The sequence below is a fragment of the Lemur catta genome, chromosome 5 (genome assembly GCF_020740605.2).
Source record: "Lemur catta isolate mLemCat1 chromosome 5, mLemCat1.pri, whole genome shotgun sequence".
NCBI classification, from domain to species: Eukaryota; Metazoa; Chordata; class Mammalia; order Primates; family Lemuridae; genus Lemur; species Lemur catta.
Window position 1 is genome coordinate 79,419,871 of NC_059132.1, and position 19,094 is coordinate 79,438,964.

The window sequence follows — 19,094 nt, forward strand, 5'->3', positions numbered from 1 at the left end:
GTAATTCTAAAGTTAAGCAGCGATAGAAAGAAAGATGAGGCTATTGACTGAAACCAGGAAAGCAGGAGAAAGATCTGATTTTGGAGAAGAACTTAAGAGTTTAGACTTTCACCTGTTGCAATTAAGGAAAATGAGAGACATCAAAGAGAATGGGAGTTCTGAAGAAATGGCAGGATCACTGAAGGGGCAATTTAAATCATCATATCATTAGAACTTGATGGTTTAAGTTGTGTTTTCTCTCCAAAACCAGGCAGCTGGATATAAACCAGCATCATGATAAGTATCACTAAAATTTATTTTCTTTCCAGTGCTTTCATATTTCTGTTCATCAAAAGTGAACTACCGAATAACCCGTGTTCCGTGGATACTACACCATTAATGACAGAGCATGTGAGTATAGTATGAGAGACAACTTGATTTGAAATGTAAAATTAAGATAAAAGGAAAATACGTGAATTTGAAACACAGATAAGAGGGTAGTGTTTCCTTGTCACTCACAGCTGTATAAAATATCTTAGCGTATTTATCATGGCAAGGCCTATGTAGCAACCAATCAGTATTTCCACAGGAAAGTTTCTCAGCAAGCACAGAGGTCTATTTATTTTTATTAACAGTAGATCCCTACTAGGAGATTATATATGTAAAACTCCATACCTTGGAATGATTTAAAGATTCCTATAATAGAGGAATCCTAACTACTGTGGCGGAATGTGAACGTAGCTGTAGAGAGGAGGAGGAAGGAGGTTTTGAAGTCGGCCCGGGGGAGGAATAGATGACAGGAAACTAAGAGAAGGGTAAGTGAAGTCATATGACAGTAAGAAATTGGAGTTGATTTTCTTCCTGTTTCTCTTTTCTGCTGTATCCTGTCCTACTCAAAGGTAAAGATAGAAAATATGGAGTGAGTCACTGTTTTGACCTTGAAGAGTCTGCATTAGTTTGGAATGGCAAATCTGGGTTATGTAGGGGCAACCTTTAAAAGGAACCGACACAGCACAAGTGTCAGTAGCTATATATACAAAAGTGATTTCAAGGAAAATCCCCACTGCCATGAACCGAGACTAAAGTCCTCCCTGTCTTAAGAACCCCTCCACCTGCCGGGGGCCGGTGCTACCCAGCTGCCCTAAATCCAGCTTCCCACACCCCCACTGGGGTATTGCCTCCCCAAAAGGTGATGCCTCTGCTCCTTACTTCAAAAGTAATCTTTCCTTCTTCCCCTATCAAAACATTTTATCAACTAAGATGACTGAAACTTTAGTTCAGTTGACTCTAAAGTTGAATAATAATTTGCTTAAATGTAAGAGAGAAGAGGCTTATGAACACATAGGCATTTGTAATGAAAGAAATGTTTCAGGAGAGTGGAGGAATTGAGACTGGGAGAAGGTCCGTGTTCCATGCCTCTGTTGGGGATCCAGATACCTCCTAACCAGCCACCCTTCAAACAAAGGAACAATATAATAAAACAAAATATATACCACTTGGTAAAAGATACACAGTAGGCTAACTGCCTTAGATTTTTCTAGGGAAGCTGGAAGGGTAGAAGCAAACTAAGTTTATAGATACATAAACAGCATGATTGGCTGGTATACTCACCATACATCACGAGCTCCTTACAGTAGAAGAAAGCATTATTGCCAAAGGAAAACCTGACTTAGCACATGACAAAGAATTCACATCTAATTTCTTATCTCTTACAAAAGGAGTATAAGGATACTTCAGCTAAAAGGCACAAAAGTTTACAGTTGTCCCCTCCTTATTCATGGGGATATGTTCCAAAGGGATGCCTGAAACTGTGGACAATATAGAAACTTATATATAATATGTCTTTTTGATCCAGTCACCAAGACAGCTACCAAGTGACTAATTGGCAAGTAGCATATACAATGTGGATACACTAGACAAAGGGAGGATTCGTGTCCCAGGCGGGACAGAGAGGGATGGTGCAACAGTTCATAGTGCTCCTCAGAACAATCCACAATTTAAAACTTATGAATTTTTTATTTCCAGAATTTTTCATTTAATATTTTTGGACCATGGTTGACAGTGGGTAACAAACCACACAAAGTGAAACTGCAGATAAGGGGGAAATACTGTACATTCAATAGTAGAAATTATGAATTTACTTATAATTTTTCCTGACTTAGAATATTAGCCTAATCTTGAAACATGGCTGGAAATGTTTTATTAACTAATTCAGTAAAAAAAAAAAAAATCAGTATAAAAAATGCTTACGGATCTTAGGCATTCCATAGTAGGAGAGTCTGAGTTTTTCTTGGTTCTAATGTCTTTACAGATTATTCAGACTATTAAAATATGCCAATGAAACACAAGAGTTAATAACTTTTTGTTAGTTTCAATAGGTGTAGCCACATATGAAACTGTGAAAATTTTAAGTGGAGAACTTGCCAACTGCCAAACTATTTTGAATGAAAGAGGAACGGGATTAGAAACAGTTGAGTCTGGAGATAGGAGACTGCATATAGGTGACATGTTCGTATTTTAAAGCATTTTTGAGAGAGGAGAGAAAAACACTGGAAATCCTTTTGTCACCAGTGTGATTTTCAACTGAATTCTCTTTTTGTTTTGGTTTTTGCCAATGTTTTCCATAGGTGATCAACGAATCTCAAGATCCCTGTTCCTGGGTGGATAAACTTTCTAGAGTACACTACCGCATAGTGTAAGGAGAGGTTACTTCTTGGTTCGTTATTCTATTTAATATTTGGTTGAAGCGGGGATTACCAGAGAGAAGTGATATTCATCTGACTTCCAGAAGAAAATGGTACTTCAAGCTTTACCTTTAGTTCTGTGGGGCGAAGTTTTCTTTGTCCCCTGCTGAATTTTAGGTACAGATGCCCTTGAGCTCAGCTGCTTCAAAGAATTACTAAGCCACTGTAGTATCTCTAACCAGTAAGTAAAGGACAAAATCAACTTCATTTTGCAGGACTTGTGCACCTAAAGTAAAAGAGGTAGTATAATAACCCACATGCTCTCAGCAATCACAGTCGTATTAGGCAAGAACGTCTCTAGTACTGCACCATCCAGGATGTCCACCCTACGCTGGGAATATCTCTCATCATGTTTTAGACAATTTTATAATCTAAAACATTCATTGTCAAATATAGTGGAATATTCTGTATCCGTGTGCGTCCTACCCCCACTACCTTCATTCAGACTCAGAGAGTTATTAGACTCAACATCAGCCTTCAGAGTGTTTGGATTTTATTTTTTGGACTGCCAAGGAAATATGAAATACATAATCATTAATACCTTGCCTTTCATAATTGATGGCTTTTTTTAACTTTATGTGGTGATACCATCTTTTTACTCAAGAATATAAAGCGTTTCCTTAGATAATATATACATTATCTTCACAGTGGAAAAGAGCATCACCTGGCACATAGTAGGTACTCAATAAATATCTGAACAGACTGAATGAATGGATGAACTAATAAAAAACAAGCTCTGGGAGAAATAAATATGTTGCTGTCTTTGCCTTCGAATAAAAAAAAATGTTTCAAAAAAATTATTTTTCAAACTTTTTTCCACAAAGCATCTCCTCCATTAAGAGGATTTTTGTTTAGAAAAGTATTTTTGGTTGTCTTATAATTCTCTAGGCCTAGTCCATGAGTGACGTTTGTGTTTAGGACACTCCAGGACTCTGAAGTCCAGGCGTCATGTGACACAGGGACTTGCAGTGAGAGCAGAACACCTTGCTGAGGTGGCCCTGTCAGTTCCTACACTCTCATGCTCCTTAAAGCAGTATTAAAATTGACTAAGAATTTGTTTTTAAGCTTTAGAGGGAATCATTTTTCCCTACAGCTTTCTGTTTTATGTCATTGTCTTTTGTATTAACTTCAAGGGACTGTTCCAAAATATCAGTCACCTCCCTCAAAATCATTGGAAACGCTTGCTTCATGCAGATGTAGCCCAAGTCTGGGGAGCTGAGATGACTCTAGCACTTAAAATGAAACATTTTTTTTCTTATAATAAGAAATGTTTTACCTGAAATATCCAGATCATTTGATTAAATCAGCACTTCCTCTTGACCAAGCCATTGTCAATTTAGGCATAGGCAAGTCTGTGGATCTCAATAGTTGTTTTGGACAAACATCTATTTAGTACTTAGTCTATCCTAGTTCTATGCTGGATAGTATAGGATGTTTAAAAACCAAGCACAAGGCATAGTATCAGTCCACAAATATCAAATAATTTAGAGAGCCAAGTTTAGGTAGACTGTACAATATAACAGTAGCAATATTCTTATCTATGTAATGATGACTTATAATGATAATCTATTAAAACTTCTGTAAATCATGTACTTCCAAAATTAGTCAGTGGAGGACTGAAGCTACCGTCCTAGTCCCGATGCAACATTAACCCTGCAGGGTATTTCCCTGACTTCTGCCAGTCACAGAGCTTGAGATAGATGGGTGCTTTCTGCTTAACTGCTTGTGATTTGCATTTTGAAGCATCCTTTAGCTATGATTCCATTTGTGTGTTTGTCAGAAATATTGCTTTGGGCCAAGATTAATAGTGATTTATTTATTTTTTAAGGGGCTGCAGTCTTGCCGTGATATCTGGAGTTCTCTATGGATCTACATTTGTGCCAATCATTTATATCAAGGACCACAGCAAAAGAAATGACAGTATGTATGCAGGGGCAAGCCAGTATGGTAAGAGTACAGTCATTTTCCTTTATAAACAAAATCATTAATATCTAGTTTTATGATTATAAGAATTGTGATATTAGTAAATATTGGCATATAGATTGGATCTTACCTGTTCATTGTCAGTGGTGAATTAGAAAGGCACTGAAGACTAAAAGAAAGAAAGGACTGTTTGAGTATTTTTGTATGATCTTTAACATACAAATACAATCAACTTTGGTCAGAATTCATTTCAAATCCTTGGATCTTAACAGATGTTTCTGGCTTTCCTATAAGGATTTGGAGATTATTTTCCAGTTAGATGATGTCTGGGAAAATATGTATTCTTCTGCTCTTTTACAAAAGGCTAAAGTGTAGTACATAGTACTTTAAAATCAAGTACAGGTCAAAGTATAGCCTGAGTAAAGGTCAACGTGTAGCCTATTTAGTCAAAGAATATTATTTTTCAAGTACAAACTAGTGAGTTGAAAGGCCAACATAATGCTTCCTGTTAATATCTCAGTTTCTAGATAGAATTAATCTCTTAGGAGTAAACCCAACACTGTATGCAATAGCCTTGTACAGGCTCAAAAGGAGATGAAAAAGTGTCTACTTTGGGGGCCCTATAATTATGTTGAAACTTGGCTTATATCCAGGAAATGACAAGAAAATGCAATCTTTGATAAAATAATGTTCTAAATCAGAGGGTACAGAAAATTAATGTGAACTGTGCTCAGATAAGGGAGAAGTTTGGACAGCAAAAGTCACGAGACAAAGATTGATGAAGAAATTGAAATTTGAACTCATCTTTAACAGTGGATCAAATATGAGTAGATGCTATAATTTCCACTCTTTTTCTATTTGGGCCTATGTCCAGTGCTTAACCCTTTTATTGATTTCCTTTGTTAAGATTTAATACAAATACTTTTTTTTACTTTTATAAAAGAATGAAAACGCATGCAAATAGAATAACACAGGGTAAATGAAAAAAGGAGGAAAATAAGAGTAGGAAAATAAAAGGAACCAGGAAAGCGTCTAAGAACTTTGTACCACACTTGCATACTTGCCAGAAATGAGCCATACATTTGGCTCGCAGGTTTCTTGTAGCCACAAGGGAAATCAGATGAGTCCCATGATTCAGTGAGCACAAGATAAAAACAACTAATTGTTCAGGAGTACAGTTGTTCTTGGTACTGGGACATAATGAACAATGTCCTCAAAAATCTCTTTAAATAAATAGAACAATGAGTTCTTAGGAATCTTGCTTATATGACCACTCTGAATGTAATGTGATAGGAATACTTTGTTCCAGTTTTTCTAGGGTGACTTTTAAAATTTTATTTAACAAACACATATGTAGTATGTGCCGTGTCCTAAGTCCTTTACAAATACTAACTTGGTTAACCCTCAGAGCAATGGATACCATTATTATCTTAGTTTTACAATTGAGAAAATTAAAACAGAAAGACAAGATGATTTGCCCAAGCCCTAAAGTTAGTGAATAGTGGAATGAGGATTTGCACTTAGGTGGTCCATGCTTTTAATTGCTGTGTCTTGCAATCTTTTGTGGTGGTCCATATATGATGTATTGTTCTTATATGATCCAGAAGTAGGATTTAAGATTTAGAAGAAAAGACAAACTCTCTGTCCTTCAAGCTTTCCTTCCTAAATATGGCTGCTCATCTTTATCAAAATTTTAAGTGATAGAAACATTGAGTCCAATGTAGGTTTCTCAGCCAAAAACCTGTCGTGCATCCATCTGTGTGGCCAGAGTACCATCTGCTTAAACAGTCAGTGGAGTTGGGGGTTTTTCAGGGATTGGGCCACCATCATGGGTTATTAACTCCCCCATGGACTTAGGTTTGTAATAAATGAGTGAATAAAACCTTCTTTGGAATAACGTCCCAAATATCCTTCTGCATATCTGTCATCTGCAACAGAGATGCTGTTCTCAGATTGATCAATAGACAATATAAAATTAGCTCCTCCCAATTTTTTTCACTCACTTCCCCACTGCCATCAACCTGGAGTTTTGCTGTAATTGCTACAGTCATTAATAAAATTAGGTCTGAATACCTAAGTATTAACATGATAGTCACAAAATTCATTGTTTCTTATTTAGCTTTCTCAGATGATCATAAAAACTAGCCTTTTAGATTTGATTATAGTAACTGATTTGCTACTTAATATTTCTAGATTTTAAATATATTAATTAAAATTCTATATGAACAAAACGCAGAAAACTAGGATGATTAAATACAATTAATGGTTATTTTTAAGGTTAATTTTGATGAATTTATTTTCAGAAATCTAAATATATTTGGAATGATTAAAAATGGCATTTGAGAGTTTTATAATCTGTATTTTCAGATTTAGACTATGTTTTTGCACACTTCAGTGGCATCTTTCTTACAAGTACAGTCTACTTTCTGGCCTACTGTATAGCCATGAAAAATAGTCCTAAACTCTATCCTGAGGCAGTCTTACCAGGTAAGAATATTTACTACAGAAAATCTTCTTCTTATGTGAAAATATCATCCATTACTCATTTACTTGAATAATTTTCTTTTGGAAACCAAGCCATCCTTTGTGTGTGTGTGTATGTGTGTGTGTGTGTGTGTGTGTGTGTGTGTGTGTTATGTGTTCATTCATTGTCTTAATAACTTTGGCCCAGCTCACCACCAAATATGAAGTATTTAAAACCCATGAAACTAGATATGAACTGTGGGTCATTATTACAGAACCTACAACTTAATGAATCTAAGACCTTTCCCTTTGCCAAAAATCTTCTATATTAATCATCAGTCTTCACTATTTCTTTTTCACTATCTAAGGATTCATATTAAAAGTCAGGTCCTGTGACTCTTTAAAAAAAAACACTATCAACAAATAGGAATCTGCAGTCACTTGGGGAAAGTTTCTCCACAAAGTAAGAAGAGACTGTTACAGAATTCAAAAAAAGGTGTTGTTAAATACACATGCTTTTTGGCTTAATCCATTAGGCATTGGTTATTAAAAGAAAACAATCCTCACTTAGGAATTTACTATAATTTAATTTGGAATATAGGTCCACAAGTAAAATTTTTTAAAGAAGAAAGCATAAGTCACAGATTCATTTTGAATGCCTGACTGATTTACCCTAAAGTGAGCCACCCTTCCAGAAAATGGTAGAATATTTACTGAATGCCTAGCTTAAGTATTGTGAAAATTTTAGCTGGTGTTTTCACTTAAATACTGTTATTTATTTATTTATTTTTCCTTTACTATAGCATAACTCTGAATCCCACTTTATGGTGTAGAGTAAATGGTTTTTGCAGAGAATGTTCGGGTCCAGTATCTTTCCTAGGCCCCTTTCCACTATCCAGTCTCTACCTCTACTACTACTTTGGGTACTTTATTTAATGTCAGTAAAGTAAAAGAATTGATTCTTTACGCATAACAGTCAAGAGCAAAGATATTATCTGGTTTCTAAAATGACCATAAAACATAGCTCAAAAATGCATATTGGCCAACAATGTGATAGGGATGTATGTATATATGCACTTTGATATTTCTGTTGTATCTATGGTGTGAATTTTTCATGAGAGGAACATGGTTTGCAAATATGTGTTGTCTATGTGTGTTGCAGGATTCCTGTCTGGAGTACTTTGGGCAATAGCTACCTGCTGTTGGTTCATAGCTAATCACTCTCTAAGTGCTGTGGTCAGTTTTCCGATAATCACTGCTGTAAGTAGCTGAACTGTTTTTACAAATTTTTGTTTTACAAATGTAAATCCAATTTTTCTGAAGCACTTTCAGTGAATCACTAAAGATGGTCATGGAGTTTTATTTCTTAGGAGTACAGTTAACAGATTCAGGTCGATACACTGACACTCTCTAATCTTCATGTCCTCGATTGCTAAGCAATATTTCTAACTTCACTTTGGCAGGTTTGTTAATCCTTAATCTTTACTATCCTTGCAGTTTTTTATTTGATCATTTTACCTAATATCATTTGGGGTACGTTATAGTTTGCTATTTATAGCAATATTAATCTCTATATAATAATTTATGAATATAAAAAATGATATTATGTATATTATCACACTTGAATCTCATGACAACCTTGTGAAACTAAAAGTACTTCAGACTCCTCTTGATATGGTACTTCATTGTTTGTAAGGAAAACTTTCCAATAGTGCTAATGCATGGTATTGCCTCTGGATAATGCCATTTATTATGGCACACTTAATACAATTTGCTTCATCTGATTTTTTAGGTGCCAATTATGTAAAGCATAGTTAGGTAATAGAGAAAAATTTTTTTTTACATAGGCAGGATGAGTATTGATAGGATTATCTCTATTCTGAGGATGAGAAAACTGAGGCAATAGCTAAGAGCATTGTCTAAAATCACATAGCTAGTGAAAATCTTAAGACTTCTAAATACAAAGTTTCCAGGACACAGTACTACTTTCTGCCATCAGCATGGAATCCAATTGAGAGTTTGTTTCAGGTTCATTGTGGTACTAGCATCAATATATACATATAAGGAACTACTTTCTTCTTAGGCTCTTATGTCTACCCTAGGTATTGTAGATTGCTGACCAGATGTTCAACTGCATGTCCTGCTTCCTAAATCATCATCACAAACAAAATGTGCCTAAAATATTTTAGCAGCACACCTCTGCAAACTTTGAAAACTGATTTTTTAAAATTCCTTGTCTACTCTGAAATACATTGCATGAAAGTTTGATATAAACTCTAGGTTTGAAGCAGTGTATTTTTGACAGTTGTACTCTGTTCATCAAATATTAGCTTTCAAATGCAAATAGATTCAAATAATAAAGGTTTTTATATAAAGAACCCACATTTTGATATTCTTAATCCTTGCTGAGGGAAGATCCAGCAAGTTGTAAGGAATTTCTTTAGGTCTAAAGTCCTAACGATGGGAATGGCAAAGGACCCAAACCAAATTCTTTCTAAGAAGGGACTTGTTCCTCCTTATCTCAAGGATATTTAATGTTGGAAGTGACAGAAAAATATAACTAGCATTGGGGTATAAAGCTTACCTGTTAAATGCTTAAAAGCAAATTTATAAAGAAAAGTATACAATATGATATGTTCCTTTGCGAAATAATATTTGACAGTATTAAATCCCACTACATAAGGAGTAATATTTATTAAAATAGATTGTCATTATTTACATCAAATGTAAACTTTTATCTTTATTATATGATAGTAATTTTTTTCTTTTAATCAAATTATATTTTTGAACAAATGTGGATTGCCCAAAAAGAGTTTAAGGCAATTTTACATAAAATACACAGATACAATAAAGTTACACAAGACAGATAGAAATGCAAACACAAATAGAAAATCAAAACCATGACAAAGATGAGAAGGGGAGCAAATAGCACAAAGGGAAAATAGTTGCTATGATTAAACATTAAATTTTACTTTGTGCCTCCAAAGGGGTAATACAATGGGGTAGCTAATTCTTATTAACTTGTAACATATTATTTCCTCAGAAGATACCAATTCTTTTCTTGCACTAAATTCTTAATAGTATTTATCATATGAGGCCTTTAAAGGGAATATTGAACAAAAAATAAATAATATCCCTCACAAAAATGTTGTAGTAGACAAAGAAATGGTTTTCCTACCATTGTTTTTTGTATGGAGTTATGATAAGGACTGAGAACAAAACATTAGAGCCTAATTCAGAGAAAAGAAATCTCTGCAGTAGGTGGGTGTGGGCAGAGAGAAAGGGAAAGTAGTCACTATGGGTTTTGGAGAGCTGCTCAATCACAGATTATTCTTGAAAAACTGTAATGTAAGCAGGGTCATATCCCTCACCACGTGTAACTTGTTCACCAGGTGCTCAAGGGAGGTAAGGGAATAGGTTTTTGATTGATTTCATTTGTGTCACTTTATCCATGGCCAACCCTATCAACATGCAGAAAAGATTCAGTCTCTACCCTCAAGGATCTTACGTTCTTCTTTATTTTATTTGAATTTTTAGTAGGGCTAGATTTTAACTTTTTTTAATGTAAAATTTTAAACATTACCTATCACCCATCTGCAACAATTACAAATATGGTCAATCTTATTTTATCAAAAGAGTCTTCTCTGCAAGTCTTCTCTAATAATTCCAAAAGCTGAATCCAAGCTTATCCAGAAGGTTCAGCTTCTCAGGATATGATCGAGCTCACCTGTTTTCCAAGGCTAATTTACATGTAATTTGTGTTAGTTTACAAGAGGAAAATATAGAATCCTAATTACCAAAGCAGTTGTAACTCCTATCTAAGATACTCTTCCTATTTGGCTCTTCTGGACTTGAATCAAAGAGTCTGTACATACTTTAACCTATGCTTGCATTTCTTTTAGCAAAGCCCCAGTTCCTGTAACAACATTACTTACTCTTCACAGTAACTTTTAAGCCATGCCTAAACTAATATTTAGAAAGTCATCAGACAAAAAGTTTCAAAGGTCAGTAATACCTTATGGTATTGTCTTCTACCATGTTCTCTGAAGGGAAATGAATTTTCAGATTAAAAAGGATAAAAATTCTTAGCATGACATTAATATTATATCCCCTATTCTATTATTTCTTTCCATTCTGTCGAAAGTTAAAAAAAAAAAAAAGTCAAAGCCTTACAGACCCATATGCTTCTCATTTGATTTGGATTTTGAGGCTTTAGGACCTTCCATCATTGGTATTATAAAAGGCAGTTCCTTTGACCTATTTCTCTGGCTCTTTTGATGTTGACTTTCCAGATGCTGATAAACAGAGAGAGTGATGTATTTTTACTGCTTCGCCTACACACCAGGAGTAGAACCAAACTTTGTTGACCTAGTCATTTAGACAGTTGGAATAGTGGCAGGGGGAAAAACATTTTGGAATCCTTTATTTAAAACTCTTGCAGAGTCCTTCAAGGCCTGAAAAGGAATCATAAAAATGCTAATACAATACCCCTTGTCCACAAAGATCATGATTAATCCAAATTCCAATTCTTTTCCTTCTTGGCTAAAAAAAATTAACACCAAACTTGAATAGCTCAAAGTCTTCAAAATGCAGAAACATCCCTTTTCTTGGCCTATTTTTTTCTCATTTCCTTTGTCCCCTGTTAGTTCATTCTGTCTTTGTCTCCTGCCCAGTAATGCCTGTTGCTTTTTTTTTTCTCACATGGCTTTTTTTAATCTTTGCACAAAACTTCCTTTAGCATTCATTAGTGTTTAATATTAGCCATACTTGATTGCTCTGCAGTAGTATCAGTTCCATTTATTCTTAAAAGTACAAGCTACTTCCATGTGAACATTATTTGTCAGGCCCAAAAAAACATGACAAAATTTTTTCAGTTATGAGATTATCTCACACCGAAGAAAGTTCATACACTTTTTCGTATTAATCCCATTTCTAGTATCCTAAGGAACTAGTATCCTATGAAACTAGATCAATAGAAAACTATTTGCTCATTAAGATAATTTATTATAAACATATCACATTAAAATACTTTATGGCACAAAATATTATAGCATCACCAAAATAATAAAAATGAAGACAATGAAAAAGAAAACCAAAAAATATTTTTTACTTACTTGTTTAGCTTAATGTGGAATTTAGGATTGAGATGATGGGTAGTTTTCCTTGAAAATATTTTCATACTGTTTCACATTTACTATATTTATATAGAGTATAGTCATAGGTAAATATCCAGTTTAATTAAAGTTCTCATTTTTATTTAAGGGTCCAGGATTAATAGCTGCAATGTGGGGTGTCTTCATGTTTAAGGAAATACAGGTATGTACAAGAAAGGGAAGATTTAGAAAATAGGAATAGGTCCAGGTAAGAAAAGTATTTAATATTATGTTTGTGTTATTTTCTAAAAATCTTAAAGTCCAGTAAGATCATTTAATAAGGTTTGGGATATAAGATAAATATAAAATCAACAGCTTTTTAATATACCACCAATAACCCATTAAAAAGAGGAAAAGAATGCTGCTACTAACAACCACAAAAATTACATAAGTCTAAGAAAAAAATTAACATGTCAGATTTATAAAATTACTATATTTTACTTTACTACAAAAATTTACTAGAGGACATAGAAGATCAGAACAAAGGGGGAGACTCACCATATTCTTGACAGAAACACTCACTATGATAATTAGGCAGTTCTCCCCAATTACATTCACTGTGATTCCTGTAAAAACCTAGGAGAGCTCTTTCTAGAATTTTCAGAGTAGATTCTAAAGTTTGGCCAATTATCTATGTAGAAATAGGCAAAACATAAAAATCATGACAGCACATGTCCCATATTCCTGAAACATAAGCAATTTAGATTAGCTGGGACAGTTTTCTTATAAAGTAAGGATTTTTAAACATTAGAAATGACTATCTGTTCTTTTCTATTTTAAACAATGACTAAGATAAAATTACAAGTATTGGAAAAGAGAGAAGGCCACGCTGAAAGAGTGGTTATTGACTTGCTATTGACTTGGTTATCGAAAAAGAGTAAGTTATTGACTTTTCTAGAGTTAAAAACAAACAAACCAAAACTTTATGAGTCTGTCCACAAACAAAATTTAAGGATATCCAGAAGTACTTATTGGATGTCGATGCCTAGTTGCCTCTTGATAGCTGATTGAAAGAAAAGTTTTAAATACTTGTCAACCTGTTTAGGAAAGAGTCACCAACTAAACACTAAAACCAAAATCTTATAAGAATATTTTTAGAGTGTTTTTGTTAGAAACAAGACAAAACCCTCCAACCTCTAAAGAAGAAAACAAAAGCAAAACCTTTATCTTTATGTCTCTTAGGTCCTGTCAGTTACATAATCTTAAAGCAGTCCTTGAAGGGGCATATTTTAAAGTCTACAATGTACAGCTGCAAGGACCTAGTCTGAGCTCTGAGCACCTTTTGTGTGAAAGAGTTCAATGATTCCCTTTCATTGTAATCCCATCAGTGCATGAGTTGGATATTTTTGTACTTCTGATGCTCTTTTATATCTGATATCCGTTACACTTTGAGAAGTTTTTTATTTTAGAGTATTACATTTGTAAGCTAGATATGAATTGTATTTTTACCCATATACTTTAGTCAGTATGTCTACAGTAATACCAAAGCAGGGAATTATTACCACAACAATTTATAGGTCAGTAGCTACTCCCAGATAAAGAATGAAATGATCTATTAATATTATCTTAGAAGCTACTTAGGAAATCCAAGTCTAAAACTTTTTGCTTTGGGAAGAATGTTAGTATTTGGTGATGGAAAGCTATTGCTGTTGCCCAGGAATAATCAGTCTTTTTCTCTAGGAAACTGGGCAGTTTGGGCAGATTCTTAACCTTGAAAGGAAAAAGTTATTTTTACTCTCTGAGAACATTATTCTACTGTCTATATAGATAATAAAATAGTGCTTAGTAATTCACATAATTAGGTTGTAGAGTGCTTATAATTGAAGCTCTGTTTTTTAATTTAAGTAATTGCTTAATTTCTAATTCACAAAGTATGTTTGGAAGTCACCTGAGTGTATTTATTCTTTGAACAAAAATATACGGAGTGCCTATTCTGCACGAGTAGTAGCACCTGCGTTAAGACTGCAGTCTTAAAAATGAAGAAAAAGATTTTGGGAAATCTGAAGCCTTACTGCAGGGGGCGTGTGTGTGTGTGTGTGTGTGTGTGTGTGTGTGTGTGTGTTTAAATAAGTTGCTCTGCACTTGGCAAGGTATTGGGGTGATGTCTTTCACTTGTAGAACCTATGATTAAGTGGCTTCTGTTAGTGCTGAGGATCATAGAATCATGGTGAACCAAACATGTCAACTGGCCCCAACCAACCTCACTTACAAAGACCTATCTCTGGTCATCAGAGTCAAATTACCGCACTCTAACCCGAGTCTTTATTAAAATGAAGAAAGGGTGTGTGTGTGTGTGTAATAGGAGATACATAGGTGTTTTGGTTATGTATTAATTGGTATTAATCTTAAGAGCTAATAATATGAAAGAATAAGTTTCCTTAGCAGTTTTCACATTACCCCAATCCTGGACTTTGTTTCTGCTCTGTCCAGACTTGTAACACAAATATATCTCTGATCTCTGTGTTCTTTAAGTAAACTGGAACCACAAGATCTCTAAGGAAGTGTGAGGGAAGGAGGCAGAATGAGACCAGTCCAGACCTTTTGCAGTGGGAGTTCCCCTGTGGAGCCAGGAGAGCTGTACTGTCAACCTGGCCCATCCTGCCCCCACCCTGTTGCCATGGGAGCCCAGTTAGAGCTTCCTTTGCTGGGTTTCCCTCAAAGCAGACCTGGCTACAGAGCAGCAAAAACAGAAACCTCTCTTATATCTTTGCAGGGGAAAATGAGTCTCCCTGCCTTAGCCTTTACTTTGCACAGTCTGGCTGTAGGAACTCGTGTTTTGGTACATGTTCCTCACTGATTCCTTCGGGCCCTGGGGAGATCTCGTGAATCCAGTTTAGCCCCGGGGATCAGCCCCTGACAGAGCCCAGGGTACTGCTTTTATGAACCCACTACCGGTCTGTCAATTCTCTCCCCAGAGACACAGCATTCCATTCCTACTGCCTTCCCTGAAGTTTTACCCCAAATTTGGCTAGTTGTGAGGCTGTTAGCCTGGCACACCCCAGTGGCCAGAATTTTCACAAGGGAGGGAGGCCAGCAGCGCTCTTCCCTGCAGATCTGAAGCAGGCAGGATGCCTACTCCTGCCTGGAGTTGCCGCCTCTCCAGTCCCCATTTTCCTCCCAGAACCCTTGTGTGGCTTCTACATGACTTATAAATGAATCATTGTTATTTTTCCTTTTTTAAAAGAGCTAATAATAGAATTATATGAATTGACTGTTTGAAAGTCTGAATGTAATCTTAGACCATATATCTAAAATTAGAGAGGTGCTAGTCCTGTTTTTTTACTTTGTGATGTTCAAACCTTCTCTTAGAATAATGGGGTCTATCGTTAAGGAGGGATATAGAGAAACTGGCAGCCATTCCAAGGGGGACAGCCAGGACAGTGCAGGAGCTTGAAACCATTCCATGTGAACAATGGCCAAAGAGCTAAAGTATTGACCAGGAAAAGAGATGCCTCTGGGGATATAAGACAATTATTTTTCAATGTTTGAGGATTTATCTTGTGGGAGAGATATTAAAATCAATCTGTCCTTACCCCTAGAGATAGAACTTAAAAGAAATTAAATATTTCTACTTAACACGGGAAGATCTTTCTTTGTTAATCCAAAGAGGGACTGGGCTACATAGAGAAGTGGTTCTCAGTATTTCCCATCTTTAAGACCAGTGCCGGATACAGAGTGGGGCAAGTAAGTCAAACTTGGGCATTCTTCACACCCATCTCTGTGTTTCCTCCTCACCCTTTAGATCCATCTCCAACTCTCCATCTGCACCTCATCATCTTTCCCCTGGAGGACTATAGTCACATCCTCACTGGTCTCTTGCATCCATCTGGCCCCTCCAATCTGTTCACCATCCTGCCAAAAAAAGTGTAGGCTTTACAAAATTCAAATCTGAAATTTTCACCACATCCAGCTGCCCGTCCCTTTAATGTCTTCCCATTGCTTGAAAAAACAGAACCTAGAAGCATCACATCTGCCTAGGCCCATATCCACCCAACCTCATCTTGCCCCATTTAACTCTCTTTGCTCCAATCACACTGAACTTCTTTCAGTCCCTACGAAGTGTCTTATCTTCTCTTGCAACAGACCTGTGCACGTAAAATTCCTTCTACCTGAAATCTCTATGTGCTGCCCCATTCCCCCAGCCAATTCATTGTAGTGAGAATCTCCCCACCTTTCAAACCAGCATTGTTAAGATTCCTATAACACACTCCCAAACAGGCACGGTGATCTGCTTATTAACACCCCTCTCATGTTGTAACATTCTTTCATTCCTGTCTCCCATATTATACGATGAGCTGTGTAAAGGCACATGCTGATGCATAGTGGGTAACCACATGTGTTTACTGAATGGGTGAATTAGCAAAGCTCTTGTGCTCACTTCAGCAGCACATATACTAAAAATTGGAACTATACCGAGATTAGCAAGGCTCTTATGGGTTTTCATAAGAATCTAGATGATTGTTTGGAGGGGACAGCAAAAACGCATACAGGTGGCAAGAACAGATGGTTAGTAAGGTCCCTAGCAATCTTGAGAGTCTGTATACTTTGTGTATTTGATTCAGGTTTTTTAAATTACCATTATTCGTTTTTATTATTCAGGGTCTACAAAACTACCTATTAATGGTCCTTGCATTTTGCATCATCTTGACTGGAGCACTATGCACTGCTTTTTCCAAAATCTAAGCATCACCAGACCAGCAGATGGCAGCAGTGATCAAGAGAATACCTCTATGGGACTCCAGAGCGACTGTGCTGAGAACGGAGTTCATTTTCATGACAGCACATGGATTTCAACCACTCTTGGAGTGGGCAAATGATTTTTTTCCCCCACAAATGTGAAAATGAAGAAAAACTGAGTTTCAGTCAAGATAAAAATGAAAATTTCTGGTGAACTGTTTGTGAAGGTAGGACTTCACTGAGTGACTAAAAGATCTCCATTCTTACTACATTACGTCTGAGGGTGCTCTTTTTACTATGTACCTCATGTTGCATAATCTAGAAAACATTATGGAGTTTATATATTAATACAAATGATCTACAGTTCAAGTTTCTAATTTATTATCCTCGTTAATGGAGAAAGGCAGAAATACCTTGTCAGGTGGCGGAGAAAGAAGACTCACCTTATAATGGAATTAGATTCCAAAGATACCTGGATCCTTTGCTAGATACAGTAAATGTCACAGTTGGTAACTAAATGTTAAGAGGCACATTTCATTATTTTTAGCCAAAACTTATTTTTACTTCAAACAAATATTGTCCAACTGTATATCATCTACCCATTTTGCTCAAAATGCATTTGATTATCTCCAGATAAAATCTATCCTCAGAGAACAATTTCCACCCTTAAGAATATGTGCATAATGTAACACATTCACAAGTACACACACACATAAATATACACATATATATGTATGTACACTTTCAAATTTGGGAGAAATTCTAGAGATGCTAAAGTGAGGTTCAAGCTTATCTTAATTTAAAGGGACCAACACTTTTGAATGTACAATTTTTTTTCTGAAATATATTTTTCTAAAATCCTTTTGACAGGAGGTTTTCCTGTTTTCTTCCTGTTTTAACTGATGGTTTCCAGTAGGCAAAAGAAAATAACGTATATGCTGGTTTTATGTCTTTAAGAAAACTGAACTGGGACCGTTAGTATAATATTTATTACAATAGTTTCCAAATCTCTTAAATAATAGAACCACTTTTCAAATGTAAATTTCACCATTCCCACCCAATAGTACTCTATATTGCTCTGCTGAGCAGAAGAAACAAAACAGCATTCTCCTTAAGTGCATGGACTCTGAAGCCAGCCTGTGTAGGTTTAAATCCCACCTCAGCTTCATCTTAGTTATGTGACTCTGGACAAGTGCCTAAGCCCCCTATATCAGATTCCTCATCTGTAAAGTGGAGTGAATGGTAGTACCTATCTCCTATGGTTATTGTGAGGCTGAAATTAAAATCCATATGTTCATGACTGTCTGGTACTTGGTAAACACTATGTAATTGTTAGCTATTTTTATTATGTGTTTTTGAGGAAAAAAAAAAGTGTCTGTAGACTGGAAAATACCATAGAAGAGCTACTGCCCTATCCACCTTCCCATCCAAACAATTACTTATTATTCCACCATAAGAATACTATTTAAAATGACACTGGAGTTTGTGTTTAATTATTGAATTGCTAATACAAATAAATATCTGATTGTAACTTCTTATGCTCATTTTAATTTTAACCTGAAATGTCATTAAGTTATGCTGATAAACTCTGAATAAATTGACATGATATAAAAGCTATTGTTCTCATTTTAAAATATATTTTAAAATTTTATATCAGATAGCTTTTAATTATTCTTTAGTTGAGATTGCCACTTTATATGCAAAGTTTTAAAGGTGAAATAAAGCAGTTGCAGAAGAAAAATGAAAAAACAATCTATTACCACTATGTAGTTTCTGCTACCAGACAAGTCAAGCTATTTCAAAATGGTTCCTAAACAAGCAATTTATTATCTAGAGTTTAGTCTAAATGGGCAATTGCCAAATACCCATTTTGTTTGCTAACCTTAGGAAGTGAATGCCTAATTCTCTTGAAGTTTTGAGGTTTTATTTTTTCTTGTCTAGTATGGCCAAATTCTTGTGTTTATTTAATTTTTTTCTGGCGTGGCTTTCTGTCTTTGTCAGAAATGACTGTACCAAAGAGATCCTGCCATCTAGTGTTCAGAGACAGCACTGCATTAAGTAGAAGTCGCAGCCCAGTAAGGTTGGCAACCAGATTATGGGAATTTTCTCTTACAGGAACAGAAAATCCTAATGAGTCTTAAAGGATTAATAGTAC

The 19,094-nt window shown here is 35.5% G+C and overlaps 1 protein-coding gene across 2 annotated transcripts in view; it reads left to right on the forward strand.

Moving 5' to 3' along the window:
- The window catches only part of TMEM144 (transmembrane protein 144), a 29,430-nt gene extending 12,277 nt beyond the window's left edge, over positions 1 to 17,153 (forward strand). For both annotated transcript variants that reach the window (XM_045552178.1, XM_045552179.1), the window contains 7 exons: positions 309 to 390; positions 2,607 to 2,674; positions 4,552 to 4,670; positions 7,014 to 7,133; positions 8,272 to 8,369; positions 12,372 to 12,425; positions 16,862 to 17,153. In XM_045552178.1, the coding sequence (XP_045408134.1) occupies positions 309 to 390; positions 2,607 to 2,674; positions 4,552 to 4,670; positions 7,014 to 7,133; positions 8,272 to 8,369; positions 12,372 to 12,425; positions 16,862 to 16,945 (625 nt within the window). In that variant the 3' untranslated portion in view covers positions 16,946 to 17,153. The remainder of the gene's footprint in view (positions 1 to 308; positions 391 to 2,606; positions 2,675 to 4,551; positions 4,671 to 7,013; positions 7,134 to 8,271; positions 8,370 to 12,371; positions 12,426 to 16,861) is intronic.
- Positions 17,154 to 19,094: the final 1,941 nt, after the last annotated feature.